The sequence below is a fragment of the Brachycentrus maculatus genome, unplaced genomic scaffold (genome assembly GCF_059751285.1).
Source record: "Brachycentrus maculatus isolate JH-2025_06_01 unplaced genomic scaffold, ASM5975128v1 h1tg000173l, whole genome shotgun sequence".
NCBI lineage: Eukaryota > Metazoa > Arthropoda > Insecta > Trichoptera > Brachycentridae > Brachycentrus > Brachycentrus maculatus.
The window spans coordinates 1427480-1445731 of NW_028280926.1; the positions used below are offsets into that span (position 1 = coordinate 1427480).

General features: G+C 35.5%; 1 protein-coding gene across 1 annotated transcript in view; it reads right to left on the minus strand.

The window, feature by feature from the left end:
- Positions 1–323: 323 nt before the first annotated feature.
- Positions 324–18252, minus strand: part of Ino80 (chromatin-remodeling ATPase INO80) — a 124227-nt gene continuing 106298 nt past the window's right edge. The window contains exons 25-27 of the mRNA XM_088262156.1: positions 3862–3990; positions 2242–2443; positions 324–916 (exon numbers count right to left, since the gene is read on the minus strand). Coding sequence (XP_088118282.1) covers position 916; positions 2242–2443; positions 3862–3990 — 332 coding nt within the window. The 3' untranslated portion in view covers positions 324–915. The remainder of the gene's footprint in view (positions 917–2241; positions 2444–3861; positions 3991–18252) is intronic.

Here is an 18252-nt window from a genome sequence, read left to right on the forward strand (position 1 = left end):
AATTTTCATGATCATTAATTTCCAAAATGATGAATGCTCCACGCGTGTATAAAGTGATCACACAGACAGCCAATGACATGTAAATGCCCAGTCTTCCATATTTCAAATGAAATCAAGTGTTTGACTGCAATCACATAACAATTTGAACGATTTTACTATTTCCTTAAAAATAATGCGAAAAAAAACTTATGAAATTAAAATGTATTCTAAAAGTGTGATTTTAAAAAGGATAAAATATAAATAAAAAACATGTTTTTTTCAATCACTTTATTTTTCTAGTAAAAAAACTTTTAGGTGAGTCTTCCCTTTGATACAGTACATAACAGGACAGAAGTATGATTTTTTTAAATAAGGACATTAATAAAATAAATCCCTTACCGCACCCCAATGGTGCATAGGGCACTTCTTCATATAAACGCAGTGTTATCTCGATCGATTACACATGAAGGAAAGGTGATCAGCCCTCCACTTCAGGTACCGGTCCAGTGTAATATTGAATAAATATTAGAGTGAAAAAATCACTTATATTTATTAAACCCCCCTGGGAATCGAACCCGGGACCTCCAGAACGGTAGGCGAGCATGCTGACCATTACACTACGGAGGCGGACAAAAAAAGGACATAATCAGGTAAATAAAACAGTTGATTTATTTGATTTTTAATACAAAAAGAGTTCACAATTAACAGATATACATATGATATTTACAGCGTCATCAGACATACATAATTCATTGAACTAAAATAATACTATAACACAGTTAAGGTTACTTTCATGATTGCTGAAGATAATCACCAAAGTTGTCGGAAGATAATACTTTAAACATTAATCATATTCTTATACATAATCTTCGATGAAGCGTGTATGGCGACATCATAATGAACAACGATTTTGACACCGTCCAGATCACGAGCGGTTCTGCGAAAAAAGAAAAAAAAGAATTAACATTGCTTAGTTTTTGGGTTTAATTTACAAATAACCACCACGCCGCTTTCCGCAAGGGTAAGCAGAGGGAATAGGAATAGAAAATATCAATTCTGATACTGAGTTTACGCTAGGGTTTAGATCAGGCCTGGTCTGAATCATGAACATCGAATCCGTGATAGTTCATAAGGAACTGTCACGAGAGGTAGTATCATACATGATAAAAATAGTGAAGGACGTTGGTAACATAAACCAAACTAGGACACAAAATGCCGAACCCTCTTCTAGTGGAACGGAAGGTCTACTGATGACAGTCAACAGTCCGCCTTCTCCTGAGGAGTTTTACGTGGTTTCCTCCCAGCAATGAGCAAATGCTGAGAAGTTCCTATTACACCCACACTAGATTATCCCTCCTGTTCCCAACACAGATTCAAATAAAAACGTATTTAATTAGCTAGAAGAAACAAATATCCACTAAATGATCTATAAACCTTGTTCATAATAAGCTAGGTAAATAATAAATGCAATTCCCATCTAAAAAAAAAAAAAGATCAGGCCTGGCCAACCCAAATTGCACCCGGGCCGCATCGATAACCAAAAATTTTCCCAAGGGCCGCATACAGACACAAGAAAAAAATATAACTAAGAATTTCATACTTATTGATTTTTGTAAGTATTATACATAATTTGAACGCAGAGGTAATCAGAAAGTACAATCAGGGAAGTTGTGAAAAAAAACATAACTACGATCAGATTTGAGAAGGAAACACACATTGAACCAACAATAAAAAAACTGTATAGTAATAAAAATTTTGAAAATTTTTAACGATCAAAAATATAAATCAAGACACATAAATCAAACAATATTACCAAATTTGTTTTTAATTAAACCCATTTATCAATGACCATTCAGAGCGAGATTTTAATTTCTTTTCGTTTACTTAATTTTTCTAAAGCCATATCGATAGTTGAAATTGCATACTTCAACTGGTTTTCGAGAGTTTTCGAGATTGCCTTAAATTAACCATGTTGAAGAGTGAGCGAACGGATATAGTTCATAGTTTTTATAAAAACATGCATGACTTTTGCATAAATTTAGTTAATGTATCAAACAGTGTATCACATTTATATCACTGGTTTAAAAATATATTCGTCATACATGACCGCGGGCCGTACGTAAGGGCGCCGCGGGTTGGCCACCCATGGTTTAGATGTATAACCATAGCACAATAATGCCTTTAAAAATAAATTTAAAAAATCGATTAAAAATTTTGCTTAAATTATTTATCAAAAATAATTATCATGATTTTGATCCTTACTAGGTGCCGTGCCCCCCGCCCAGTGGTACAAGCAGCGGCCCCCGGTGGTGGCGGCGCGCCCGGCCTCCGCCCCCGCGGCCCCCCGACGCAGGCCCGGCCCCGGCGCGCAGGCGGGGCCGCCCGGGCCCCCGGCGCGGCCCCGCGGACGCCGCCCCCACGGATATGGGCGCGGAGGCGCCGGCCTCTTGCGACGTGGAGGGTCCTGAAAAAAAAATAATAAAAAAATCATTTAAAAAATATTTTAAAAAATATATATAAATAAATATAATATACGTATATACACACAATAATTTATAATTCATAATTCACGTCTGTGTAAGCGCCCTTGAGGTAGGATTGTACGAAAATGGCGCTATTTATATTGTTAAAAAACAATAAAAAATGTATTAAAAAAGAACTCCACTGATAAAATACACAAGGTGGCTTAGTGGGCCTCTACAAAAAAATCTAAATATGTAAAAATTGGGATTTAAATAAATGTGTACAAATAATTAAAAAAATAAAAATAAAAAAATAAATAAAAAATTATACAAATATAATATTTTTATACATATTTTTAAATAAAATAATATTATTATACATATGTTCACATCATAAATAGTGAAAAAAAAAATAAAGTTACTTTTTATCAAATAAAATGAACTTTTACCAAGATTTTTTTTTTAAATCTGTATGTATCATTAAATGAACTGATATTTCTTGATGGAATTACATTTCACGTAGAAAAAAACAACTATTTAGTTTTTTCTACATTTTTTTGGCCAGTCACCAAGTTTTGTCGTTGCCGACATTGCCAGTATAATGATGCGGTAGCGACGAAACCCGGTCACTGGTCAAATAAAATATATAAAAATATTGTATATTATACAATCCATCCACTACATCTCAAGTGTTGTGGATACAAACATAAAGAAGCTGTATTTTTAAATACATTTTTTTTTTATATTGTATTATATTTTTTATATTTAAGATGAAGAAGAATATGGAAGATAAATAAATTATCTGGTCATGTGGAAGTCTGGGCATTTACGGGGCTGACAACCGTCAAAGGCTGGTTTAAGTGATCACTTTACACACGTGTAAAATTCACCAATTCTACCCATTATTGACAACCACACAAATTATTGTACGTTCTATATATATAAACCAATTTTGAAACAATGTTCTTGAATCACTAGAACTTCACTAGAGACATCTATTGGTGAGATGAAAAGAAGTTTTTTATTGAGCAGAAACTCTTTTATTAGAATGTGAGGTCCGATTCCTGGATTGCAAACATGAGAAACGCCAGTAAGTATAATTTTCATTTTTATTATTTAAGCTTACAATTAGACCAGATAATTTATTTATCTTCCATATTCTTCTTCATCCTTGATGAGATGTCAAAAAATAATATGAAAATAACTTCTGTAATTGGAGATAATCCAGATTTTGTGAACAAGTATTTGGACACACTCAAAATGTTGCAAACATTTTTTTTAATTGGCACAAGTCAAAGGGCCGTATCAGAGTATCCAAGAGGCTGGAAGTTCTCCACCCCTGCTTAAAAATCTCGCCAATTATTCTGTCTAAATTCATCTTTATTAAAATGACCAATAAAAAAGCATAAATGTAGGTTACCAGGTGTGGCTGGAGGAGTCCTGCCGGGCCCCGCTCGCCTGGAGCCCCGGGGCCGGCCCCTGCGAGCCCCCCTGCCCGGGGTGCGCCGGGGCCGCATGCCCGAGGAGCCGTAAGGTGACGGGAACGACACTGGAACAAAACAATTAATCAGAATTACCATGGAATGGTTGAACACACTTGGAATCTAGACATACCAAAAATCAAAATCTGAATTTGATTCCTTGAGATGTCCAGAATACAACGTAAGAAAAATTAACTCAAAATAAAAACAAAAGGAAAGGATGCTAAGTTAAGATAGGCATTAGCAATAAAATTGAGGAAGGTCGAGATGGTTTGGGCATGTGAATCGAATGAGTGAAGAAAGAAAAGCAACACTCTGCTTATCATTCATCGGTCACTTTGTGTAATAATAATAATAAATTTGGATAATTTATACAGCGCCATTTTCGTAAAATACTACCACAAGGGCGCGTAATACCACTTTAAATACACAAAGTGAACGATGAATGATAAGGAGAGTTGACAATGCTTTTAATACAGTAAAACAAGTTTATGAGGTGAATGTGATGGAAGCAGAGGAATGGTGATGGAAGCAGAGGAAGGCCGTGGAAAACTTGGCATGATCAAGTATTTCAAATACTTAAAAGTAGTGATAATCAGCTGAATGAAAAGATGCATGAATGTGGAAGAAGAGAAGATCATTTGCAAAGACAGATTGGTTTGGCATTGTATTATCTCTCTCTATTCCTGAGAAGAGATTTATTTTTACCACTGGAAATCAAACCTTAGACCTCCAGCACGGCAGCCAAACATGCTAACTACCACACTATGAAGACATATTTTTGTATTTATAATACAGTAAAATGGAAATAATAAAAAAAAACAATGCATCTCACTTTTGAGGGTAATGATCGAATTAATATAATCGTATAGTCAATTCTGACTGAAGGTCCTTCAGATAATCGTCATATTTCATTGAAAATACGGTAAGAACGCAAAACAATAAAATTGTCGCAGATTTGTCATAATTACGAGGTTTCTGTTGCTAAGCGTTAAAAAATTGTTGCATACTAAATAAAATTATGTACGGGTGTTTCGTAACAAACTTTTCTTACAAAGAATACCTTGATTTCAAAATTACACGGGAACCTCAGACAAAAAATAAACCATAAAACAGCTAGGTTTGTAGTGCAACTATTCGTAAATTAAATTAAACGCATGAAATCAAAACATTTCAAAACGAAAAATACGCACAAAAAAACGTAAAACATCTGTAAGAAAAAACAAGAAAAAAACATCTGCTTTATTCATTATCCCTAATGGCACGATACTGCATAAAATATAAAACATCTCTGCAACCGGAACAAGACGTGTGACGCAAGAAAGGAAGTATAACTAATCGGTAAAAAATGGAACACGGCGTGATTTTAATAAACCAGAAATGTTTTTTTTTGTATTAGACCAAAATTAAAACACGTGCAAAAAATACTCTCTTAAATGAAGACCATTAAAATAATTACTTTTTTTAACATGTAAGAATTCTTTATAACACATTTGTACCTCTGCAATGCAGTAGTAGAAAATTACATTGGCACTTTCATCAAATCACCTTTTACTTGAAAAACATAAAACTACACACATGACCTCAATCAAGTTAAGTCAGCATCAATTAAACGCTGCTATATCCATAACTAATTGACTAACACTATTATATTTTCATTGCTTTACAAACATTGTAACATTATGTGTCGGGTTGTGGTACCGTGGTCAGTGTCGCGGACTCTTAAGTCAGAGTTTCTCGGTTCGAACCCACTCTACCACAATTTGATACCTATTTCTAATAACGAGCCACTTAGGCTCACAGAAATAATATAAAATTGAAATATTTGTGCAAATAATGAAAACACAAACATTTCTCTTTTATTTAAAAAAATTATAATTACATTAATATATCAGAAACAAAAGTCCGCCTCCGTAGTGTAATGGTCAGCACGCTCGGCTACCGTTCTGGAGGTGCCGGGTTTGATTCTCAGGAGGGGATCAAATAAATATAAGTTTTTTTTTTTCAATTAAATATTACCCTGGACTGGTGCCTGAAGTGGGGGGCTGATCACCTTTCCTTCATTTTTTAACGATCGAGATAACACTGCGATTATATGATGCAGTGCCCTATGCACCATTGGGGTGCTGATAAGGGTTTGAAGAATAATGAAGATATTAGAAATGTGTACTATCTATTTTCTTTCATTTCTCAATACCAGACTGAGCCGCAGCAACGCGTAGGCGGGTAAAGCTAGTAAGTTATAAAATAAAGTAGGTACAATACAAAGTAACGATTTAAAAAATATTATCGGTAAAATAAAAGAAGTTCGTTATATTTGATGATTATTTTTTTATGAATCAAGTGTCACAACTGGCTCATAAAAACTAGGATTGATGGTGATGAAATAAAATTAACAAAAACACAAGTGGAAAATGGTATTTTCGAAGCGGAATGGACTTATCGTTTTGGCGGAACAAATAAAAATATGTTCTCACAGAGCGCTGGACTATGATGAAGCAATTAGCGACGCGGTTATCAGCGTATGAATCTGGCCAAAACGAATATTCATTTGGCCACAGTGCGGATTAATCGTTTAAAATTAAAGTTTTTTTTATTTTTTTTTATAACTGGTGTAAATCATAACTTAGTTATACGAGTATGTAAAGAAATGGGGGAATGGATGATTGTGTTAATGTTTTTCAAGGATTTACAGATTTGGCGTTTAATTTGTAGAACTCCGTTTTAATTTATGTATTAAATGTTAAATCAAACACTCATTTTTTGACTCAACTAAGCTGTATTTTGTTGTTAAAAAAACACATCAATTTTGTGACTATTGTTTCGCCTAGTTATGTTTTTGCAAACGACGGTTTCGACGTTCGTTTGAAAATGCCATAACTAGGCGAATCAATTGTCACATAATTGATTTTAATGTGTTTTTAATAAAATACAACTTAGCAGACTCAAAAAAAACATCAGTGTTTGATTTATTATAACATTTAATACCTAAATATCAAGGATACCTTTATTTCTCTTGTACATTGTTCATCATTACGTTATAATTCAATCCAGGATTGTTTATAATTTCATTAATTGATTCGGCAGTCACTTTGTGGTAAAATCTATCCATTTTTAAATATTGATTTACTCAGCAAATACCAGTATTTCTTAAAATCTACTGTGACACGTGTTTCGATGCATTCCGCATCATTTTCATACGGTGTTTGAAAATGATGCGGAATGCATCGAAACACGTGTCACAGTACATATTAAGAAATAGTGGTATTTACTAAGTAAAACATTAATTAAAAATTATTGTCCTAATGTATGGAAATGAAGCATGGATTTGGCAAAATAAGGATGAAAGTAGACTGAATGCAGTCGAAATGCATTATTTCAGGCGAATTTGCGGCAAAACGATGTATGATAGATGTTTGAATGGTGATATAAGAAACGAATGCAATGCTCAGATGAGTATTATAATTAAATTTTTTAAAAGGTGTGATTTAATTTTTTTTTAAATGTCCGCCTCTGTAGTGTAATGGTCAGCACGCTCGGCTACCGTTCTGGAGGTCCCGGGTTCGATTCCCAGGGGGGTCAAATAAATATTAGTGATTTTTTCACTGTAATATTTATTCAATATTACCCTGGACTGGTACCTGAAGCGGAGGACTGATCACCTTTCCTTCGTGTGTAAACGATCAAGATAACACTGTGTTCATATGAAGCAGTGCCCTATGCACCATTGGGGTGCGGATAAGGGTTTTATTATTATTTTATCAAAAGGTGTGATGCGATGGTTTGGACATGTGAATCGAATGAGTGGTGAAAGAATAGTAAAATTTATAGGGCTAATTTGATTGATAATAAAAGCAGAAGAAGGCGGAGGAAAAAGATAATTTATTTAAAATACTTGAAAGTGCTCAGGAGGTGGCGGGTATTTCTTTAAATTTGACTAGGTAAATACCACTTTTTCTTAAAATCTTTGTGACACGTGTTCTGATGCGTTTGGCATCATCAGAATTTAAAAAAATAAAATTGAGATTTGTCAAATTTAAAAAAAAAAGACAGATACTACCACAAACTGAATGCCGAATCAATTCATGAAAAAATAGGACTGTCCTGGAGGAAAGTACTTTTCCGATATGACCAAAAATAAAAGCAAAAAAATCTCGCTCTTCAAAAATATGGAAGAGATGCTTTTACCTAGGCTAAAGCAGTTTAAGTAATAATATTTTAGTATATTGCATTAGTTGTAACAGGAACATCAAGTAAGTTGTTTCAAACAAAGTAAATTTTATGTTAACTGTATTGCTTGAGATAAAATTCGTTTTTATTTAACCTAACATCATATTAGGAACCTGATAAGCAAAATCAAAAGCAGATTTTGAGTCAAAGTGATTCAATTGTTTCGCTTCCGGGAGCATATTCAATCTATAAAGTCTACTGCATCTGCTTAGCTGTGCGGGCAGGCGCGGATAGTGCAGTCCTTCTATGAGGACATTAAATCATCGCAGAGGATAGATGGTGCGAAATACCGGCGCGAGGCATTATTTATTGCCGGCATCTATTTTTATGCGTTTAAAATTTGTAAAAAATATGCAGCAACGCGCAGTGGTCCAACGGCTGCGGCGGGAGAAATAACGACACATGCAGGAAATTGAAAAAACATAAAAAACACGTGATTTATGGCACGTGGCTATAGTTATAGTCATAGAGAAAAAAGCGTCGATGGTATAAAGAATATTATGATAAAAATTGCCTTTATCATAATATTCTTGTCTGTTCTTGTCTGGTCAATATATACGTAATGAATGAATAAAACAATACAATAATTATTTCAGTCAATGTGACACCAATTTTGTTTAAAGCAAAATGAAACTAGTGTAAAAAAATGTTTTTGGTCACAATACGCTTTGTTAAAAGTATACTGTAAATTGATGAGATAAAAAGCAACAGAAAATGCAAAAAAAAATGTAGTCATAAAAAATAAATTCAATAAAACGATGATTGTTAAGTGATTTTCCCCTTCTTTTTCTAACCCTTATCTGCACACAATGGTGCATAGGGAACTTCATCGCATCAAACAGTCTAATCAAAGTCGTTAAAGACAAGACGCCAGTGCAGATGGATAGTAAATAAATCGCTAATATTCATTTTGACCTCCCCTGGGAATCGAGCCCGAGACATCTGTAGAGGCGGACACAATTCATACTCAATAATTTACTACAGCAAAAATAATAAAAAATTGTTTAATTTTTGTTTCATTTTAATATTTGTTTAAATAGTTTTTAATTACGGTTACAGTGACATACTTTTTATAAAAACAGAATTAATCTTCAATTGCAATATTTTTGAAAACAAGGAATACATCATTTAAATGTGTTATTATTTTAAATACGAGAATTAAAAAGCATTAAAGAACTCTAAATATGATGAATTTACGATTATTTAAGTACTCGCTAAATTAAAAACGTATAATAAACCTAGTTTACATAAGAGGGAGTGTATACCTGTACACATGGAGTATTAATTAGAGGAATTAATACTCGTATCACCTAGATGTACAAGACATAATGTGCCCTTATCACGACACAGTACTCAAAACAAAGACTTACAAGTATGATAATAGCTTTGGTATGAATAATAACCATTAATTTAAATCTCAGCAGGGGTGCTCTATCGCTAAATACCCTATTGCACCGTCATTGTGACTGAAATTCGTTTATTTGTAATGTACATACGTGATTTCACATAATATTGTTATCAACGAGCACATTTTAAAAAAATGTATATCTGTGTATATGTTTTATCATCAAATTTTGTGTTGAAATAACATTAATCGTATGAAACTTCGCTCGGCTTTCAAGAAAAATGTTTTTCTTTTAAAGATAAATAATAGCGTTTTTATTTTTTACTAATGAATGCTATTTTATTTTACTCCAAAAATACTTCAAACCATTTATGTGAACCTAAGCGGCTCATTATTAAAAATAGGTGAGTATTAAATTGTGGTAGAGTGGGTTCGAACCCAGAAACTCTGACTCAAGAGTCCGCGACACTAACCACGGGACCACAACCCGACACATTGATATATTGATTATTACATTGAAATATTATGAAAGACAGCGTAGTTCATAAAATAGAACAGTAGTTCTTACTATTTGTCTTCTGCTCAAGTACGTCATCTAAATTCATGTATTTAATGCAAAAATCTTTAAATGTAAAGATAAATCACTTGTTTAAAACCACTTTTTTAGTTTATTAATGTAAACACGACAAGTTTCGAGAACTACAGATGTTCTCATCAACAGATGAAAAAACAAACTGTATATTCTCATACTCATATAAAAATAAATAAAAATGTTAAATATAAATGAGAAATTAAAAAAATATCAAAACAAAAATGTATCATATCCTCAAATAAGAACAGTAAATAAATATCACTCTCCTATCACTCATCGTCCAATCATAATATAATACAACTTTAAAAAACATATTTTAACGTGGTATTACACAAATTGAACGATAAATGATACAGAGATTGTTATATCCACAACATTTTGAGTGTGTCCAAATACTTATTCACAAAATCTGGATTATCTCCAATTACAGGAGTTGATTTCATTTTTTTTTCTCACCAAGAACAATGTTTCAAAATAGGTTCAAATGTACTGTGTCACGAGTCAAATTAATATATCTAGAACTTCCAAGAATTTGAGTAGTGTGGTAGATTTGGTGAATGTTACACGTGTGTAAAGTGATCACTTAAACCAGCCTATGACGGTCGTCAGCCCCGTAAATGCCCAGACTTCCATATTCTTCTTCATCTTTGATGAGATGTCAAAAAAATATTATAAAGATTGTTTTATTACCATAGGACAAAGTTATCAATCATTCTAATAAACATTTTTTTTTAAATAAATCCGCAAAGCTGCTGCTTTTTAGCTTGCCTGCAGGTAGGATAGTAATGATAGGGAAGGTAAATGTGAAAAATACATTACAAATCAATTGAAAAAAAAAATATTTGCAATTGGCGGGAATAGAGCCCGCGACGCCAGTTTCGCTGTGGAGCGTCTATCCATCTACGCCACGGCACCTCTTTAACTCAACGTAATATAATTTAGGTACCCCACACACGATTTAGTATTCCGATGTCATTCCGACGGGAATGCAGCTAAATAACGGATCGCCTGCTAGCCAACGATCGCATCAAATCTGCCATTCCATTCAATCATTTCCGCATCCTCGCCCACGTAGGGCTGCGTTATCCTGCATCGGGATGCGAACCAGCGACCCGCAGTCCTGTAGACAAGCACGCTACCAGTGCGCGAGTGGCGTCACGCTTTGATACACCCACCCTGCCACGGCGACTAAATGTGTCCACGCATTTCAAAATCGGCCACATCCACAAATTACTAATCGGAGGAAAACAGGCTTTCGCTTCTTAGTGCGCGAACAGAGAATATATTTGTGGGTGTTATTTTTAAAAAGTTCGTTTTTAATAATAAGATACTTGATAAATACCACTATTTCTTATTCTTATTAAACCTATTGTGACACGTGTTTCGATGCGTACAGCATCATTTCCAAACACCGTAATTAAAAATGAATAGACAACATTCTGAGTGTGTTCAAATAGTTGTTCAGAAATCTGGATTATCTCTAAGTCTGGGCATTTACGGCATTTATTTATTTTTTACGGGCATTTATTTTCAAAACCAGCCTATGACGGTCTTAAGCCCTGTAAATGCCCAAACTTCCATATTCTTCTTTATCTATGTTAAGATGTCAAAAAAAATATACGAGTACATAAAAATTAATACCATTACCACAAACAAAATAACCATCAAGCCGCTTCCCCGCAGGGGTAGGCAGAAAGAATAGAACGCCACACAACTCTTCGCCTCTTCCACATTCATGCGTCTCCTCATACATAAACGCCGATTATCCAACTTGAAGTACTTGATCTTGCCAAGTTCGGTCTTCCTCTGCTTCTATGTATTTCCAACTACATTCGCCCCATAAATTTGTTTTACCGTCCGTTCCTCACTCAATCGCTCCACATGTCCAAAACATCTCAACGCAGCTTTCTTAATTTTATTGATAATGCGTGGACATAGCTGATTTTGATATTCAACGATACAAATTTCGCTGTTGGTAACATCGTGAGAGCGATTCCAGATAGCGCCGACTCAATTATGTTTCAATCCGAGGCGCGTGGGTTCGATCCCGTGAGCTTTGGCGGTAGACTGCAAAGGCAGCTTGAAAGTCTCAAATTATACGAGGTCTCGAACAATGAGAAGCGGGCAGAATTTCAAGATGTTCGATGTGTGGGAGTCATAAAACAATCACAAAGTCAATAAGAGTTCCCTTAATATCACATCATAGAAAATTTACGAAATAAAGTAATGATATATTTTTTTTAATAATCCGTAGAATTGTGCATTTAATAACTATTGCTTTTGATTTGTTTAAATGATTCTATAGATTTTTCAATTAAAGACTACACTCAATATAAAATTTTGCGTATTGATCTTTTTCTACTCGCACCAAATCTGCCTGCGAACAATTTCAATTTTTTATTTTAAAAAAAAAGTAGCAACATTGATAGCGCGTAACCTCTCATTAGTACATTTCCGTGACACTACATGACATTTGTATTACTTTACTTACTTATAACCCTTATCCGCACCCAATGGTGCATAGGGCACTGCATCGAATTGACGCAGTGTTTTATTGATCATTACTTACATGAAGGCAAGGTGATCACTCTCGCGCTTCAGGAACCAGTCCAGGGTAATATTAAATAAATATTACAGTGTAAAATCAGTAATGTTTATTTTCACCCCCCTGGGAATCGAACCCGGGACCTCCAGCACGGTAGCTAAACACGCTGACCATTACACCACGGAGGCGGACATATAATAATAATATAATAATAATATAATAATAATAGTATGAGATGAAAAGTTTTTTTTGTACCCTCCAATGCACAGATATATAAATTACTGCCTGTACCTGGCCAAGCGTTGATGTGGCTAAATAAAAAGAAAGAAAACCAGACATGGGTAAATGAAAAAGAAAGAAAAGAACTAGAAAAGAAAAGGAAAAACATTAAAAAATCTACGAGACAACACTGCAATCGAAAATATTGAAAATGTTAAGTGACATCACTGTCCGCCATGAACGGTGTTTTGTATTTTATGAGTTCCTGTTACTTTCAACAGATGGCACTGCCATTTAGAAAAAAAAGCTGTTTGAAAAAATACTTCGTTACACGTAAAAAAACCTATCACAGGTGTACTAGGTTTTTGATACTATAAAAACACGCGCGTATTAAAATATAACGTTGAAACAAAACAGAATTTCAAAACTATCGATGTATTTCGATAATTCAAGGAGATTTAAGACTTTGAACAAACACACACTCACATTTTTTAATTATTTTTTATTATATCCATCTCAAATAAAACGATAGGAGAGTAATAAATCCATAAAAGTAATAAAAACCCAGTCGCTAATATAAACCAAGATCTGTTAGATGGCGACTAAACGCAAAATCACCATCGCACAAAGACAGACTATACAAAAAAAACTGAACTAGCGTTATGCGCTATAAAAATATTCGACAGAATCGTTTATATATTTAAAAGTAACTGACGTAGGTATTGTAACAACACGAACGGGATGTAATTGTCGGTCCGTTATCGACGATTAACGACCCTTGGTCACTGGTTTAACGGCCGAATTTAACAACTAATTCGTATGCGCGTATGCGAAACGGCTGCACAAAGCGAGACTGCACTTCTGGCACATTCTGCTAATTGCATAATCCACGCGGCGTCGCCAGACCCATGAATTCAATCGCATTTATGTTTCAATTCACGCACGAAAACCAATAACATCGATTTATACAAATATATTTCAAAAGGATCTCGGTGGATTCTATGCTCACACATTACGGTACAATTTTATGTTATGTCATATATTTTATTGATTTATTTTGTTGCAAGTAAAAGTCCGCCAAAATTATAGGAAAAATAAAAATTGAGAAAAGTTTAATTAATTTACAACAAGAGTGTGTCCAAATACTTGTTCACAAAATCTGGATTATCTCCAATTACAGGAGTTATTTTCATTTTATTTTTTTAAATTTTATCAAAGATGAAGAAGAATATGAAAGTCTGGGCATTTCCGATCCTTACGAACGACATAGGCTGGTTTCAGTGATCACTTAACACACGTGTAACATTCACCAATTCTACCAATGTTTGATAACCACACTACTCAAATTCTTGGAACTTTTATATAGCCTATGACAGTCGTAAGCCCCGTAAATACCCAGAATGCCGTATTCTTCCTCATCTATGTTGAGATGTCAAAAAATAATACTAAAAATAACTCCTATAATTGGAGATAACCCACATTTGTGAACAAGTATTTAGATTGGACACACTCAAAATGTTGTGACTAAAGAGTCCGCGACACTAATCACGATATTTGATTTCTGCATGTACATACATAGTTATGTAAAGGGATATTTTATCATTTTAATTTTATTACTTATCGAAGCTCTAATAATAGGGGTCCAAGTTCATTCATTTGGCCCTGGCGCATTTGAGGAAATCGGCGGAATCCGTCTGGCACGTCTCGCGGTACACAAGAGGAATAGACCTATAGAAATTCCTGTCCCTTCAATGCTCTCGGTCTATAGGCTGGAACAAAAGTTAGCAGGTCCCGATAATAGCGAGCCCGGCTCATTCATGCAGCGATTAACGCGAGAGATTGATGTTAATTATCCGGCATCGGTTAGAACAGAATACGAGTTCTAGTGCGGCGCGGCCAAAGGAAGGAGGTCCTTAAAAGGACGTAAAACAGAATCTACATTGTAGAAAATGGCTGCGATCGGATTCTATCGTAAAATTAGGCGGCGTTTACATTGAAGAATTTAATTTTACATGACTTATAAATAGAGACAGTCATATAGGTACAAATACTTGTTCACAAATCTGGATTATCTCCAATTAGGAGTTATTTGAAAGAAAAGTCATATAGGTGTTTCGCTATCATCTATCAGACATTTTACAACTTCGAAAATCGTATATTTTAGACTTACAGATAAGCATTTTTTTGTCTTCTCAACAATGATGAAGAAGAATCTGGAAATCAGGATATTTATAGTGCTCATTATTATTTTCATTTGAAAATTGTACTCGTATGTACATAACGTTTTTATTTTGTAATGAAACGTAATATAACCTGCAAAGTTAATTTAATATTTTTAGAATTATGTATTTCTGTATGGATCAACATCTCAACATAAATGAAGAAAAAAAAACAAAATATCAAGAAATTTAAAGACAGAAGAGTGAATTCCCGTGAAATCGTCGTAAAAAAAAGTACTCCATAAAAAACAAAAACAAAATGTGTCTTGACATAACGTATATAGGAGCTCAGTATTAACAACAACAAAAAACGTGAATTTTTAAGAAAATAAAATACAGAATAATGGGTAAACTTAAGTTATTGAATATATGATTATCCGAAACAATGGCACCTTGCGAACATAATAATGATGATCAGGCTTTAGCCTTTTAAGGATAATGACGTCATGAACAGCAATGAACAGATTACAAACACTGGTAGTGTTCAAACAAACAAACAAAAGATACAAACAAACAGAGGGGCAGCGAATTCATGCCACGTCAAAAGGTTCATTAGGAACCATGTCTGAGCAGAGCAAACATTCAACAATTTGAGGAGCCGAGAATAAAAGCTCCCATTCATGAGGCGGCGACACACAATATCAACTTTATTGGGTCGTTAAAAACGTTTTGTCCTTGTGCCCCAAAGTCGAGCGGTAAAAATATAAATATAATGTGTTAATTAAAAAAAAATATAAGCATAATAAAATAGACGGCTACAAAGTACGGAAAACATTGTCGTACGAGTCTTTTTTTAAAGATGAGAGTTGCATTTATTATTTACCTTGCTTATTATGTACAAGGTTTAAAACGAGTCTAAGAGTGATCAGAGTCTGAGGGTTTTTTTAACCGAATGAAAGGTTCTTTTTTATCCAAATTACTGTTGAAAAAACTGTAGTTTTTGAAACTGTCGTGTGTAATGAAATAAAAATCAATTCAGAGTTCTGCAGTGGAGACAGCGGGACATGAAGAAGGGAATAGGCCGGGCCCAAAACGATGGACCGATGGCATTGTCCCCCTTGCGAGTAATAAATAGGTCAATAAAGCCCAAACTAGAGAAGTTTGGAAGTTCTGGAAGGAACAACATTTTGAGTGTGTCCAAATACTTTGAGTGTCTCCAATTACAGGAGTTATTTTCATTTCATTTTTTGACATCTTATCAAAGATGAAGAAGAGCCCTCAGAAGCGAGATTCTTGACCCTTAGAGAACAAGAGAGTTCTCAGAAGAGTTGGATCACAGAGAACACTTGTCGAATATCAAGGTTCGAAAGATTTCGTATCTGGGTCACGTATTTCGTGCAGAGAAATACTACATTCTGCAAATTATAATGATAGGAAAGGTAGAAGGACGAGGACCTGGCAGAAAACAAACATCGTGGTTTCAAAACATTCGCTACAGGACCGGGATAAGAAGAGTGGATGAGTCGTTCAGGAAGGCGCAGGACAGTGAAGCTTTTGCCATAGTAATCGCCAACGTTGGGAGGACATGACAAGGCACGCGAAGAAGAAGAAGAGTCCTACATCCAGCAGTGGAGAGTCGGCTGATAAAAAGGCATGAAAACGGCACAAACAAACAGCGCGAGAGTTGAAATTCTAGACACACAAGGACCCCCAGACGCGCTCTCCTTAAACAGCAACCGTACAAATGACCGTGAAATAATAAGAGTCGAACATTTGGCAATTAATAGACTTCACACGCGAATCCAACAACAACGCCAGCGCCAAATGTGGAACAAATGTTGTCACCGCGGTGTGTCCCGCATTCCGCGGCCGGGCCTGGCAGGCCCCCCAGGCACCGCGCGAGGGGTCACCGGGGACTCTGGGGCCCCCTCGGGCTCCGGGGTCAACGGGGGCGCCGGGGACGCCGGTTCAAGGTCGCGGAAACTGACACGGCTCAAAGGCGGTTTGGCGGAAAGCGGTGGGCGGTTTTTTTGTTGTTATTGTTGAATATTGAATTTTGTACTGTAAACGAAAGAGATTAATGACGCGATTTGATTTGAATTTTAATTCAGTAATACGTTAAATAATATTCCTTAGAATATTACATTTTACTGGTAGCTATATTATCTTGAGCTTAAATCACACGAAAGTAGAGTTTTGTTCATTGTGGGTGATTCTGATAAATGTGTTTTGGGGACAAATATTTAATTTACTTTTATATTTATATACACTCGTATACATATACAAACATTTATACATATACAAATAACAATGATTTGGATACACCAAAAATGTTAAGAACAAAAGAACTGGTCAAATTATGTTTTCGTAAAATTACATCTAAAGAAAAGGGTCTATTACTAATAAAAGCTTTTACAAATCAACCATAGATATTGCCGCTAACTCAATCATGAAGCGACGTGAGAATAATATGATGTATGTATGAGTTTGAGAAAAAAATTAGTAGTGTCGTTGTCAATCATGGGTAGAATGGTGAATGTTACACGTGTATAATGTGATCATTTAACACATTGACTGCCAGCGTCAACCACCGGTGGCCAATATAAGTCAATATAAGGTACAAAATGTCAGCCTTCGGTGGCCAATATAAGTCAATATAAGGTACAAAGTGTCAGCATCCGGTGGCCAATATAAGTCAATTTAAGGTACAAAATATCAGCCTCCGGTGGCCAATATAAGTCAATAAATGGTACAAAGTGTCAGCCTCCGGTGGCCAATATAAAGTACAAAATGTCTGCCTCCGGTGGCCAATATAAGTTACAAAGTGTTGTGAAAATAAAAACATGAGGTACAAAGAGTCGGCCTCCGGTGGCCGACTAGACGCAATTGAAATGCCTGGTGTCGGCCACCGGTGGCCGACACTGGCAGCCAACGTGTCGAACCAACCTATGGCGGGTCGTAAGCCCTCCAAATACCCTGAAAAAATCTTTTTATTATGAATACTGTAATGTTTCGGTAGCCAGTATGTGTACGTAAGTTGACATCTAGCAGTTCTTCGTCCGGCCGGGTCACGTGTCCCGGCGGCGCGGCGGGGGTCTCACGCGCCGACGCAAGTGTCCCCCGCGGGTGACGAGCGCCAGCGCGCGCGACGCCCGCCGGGAACAGATGGCCTGGCCCTGTGGGTTTTTTCTCGCCGAAACCCGGCGGCGGCCCGTGAGGCCTAATTTCAAGAAGCGAGTG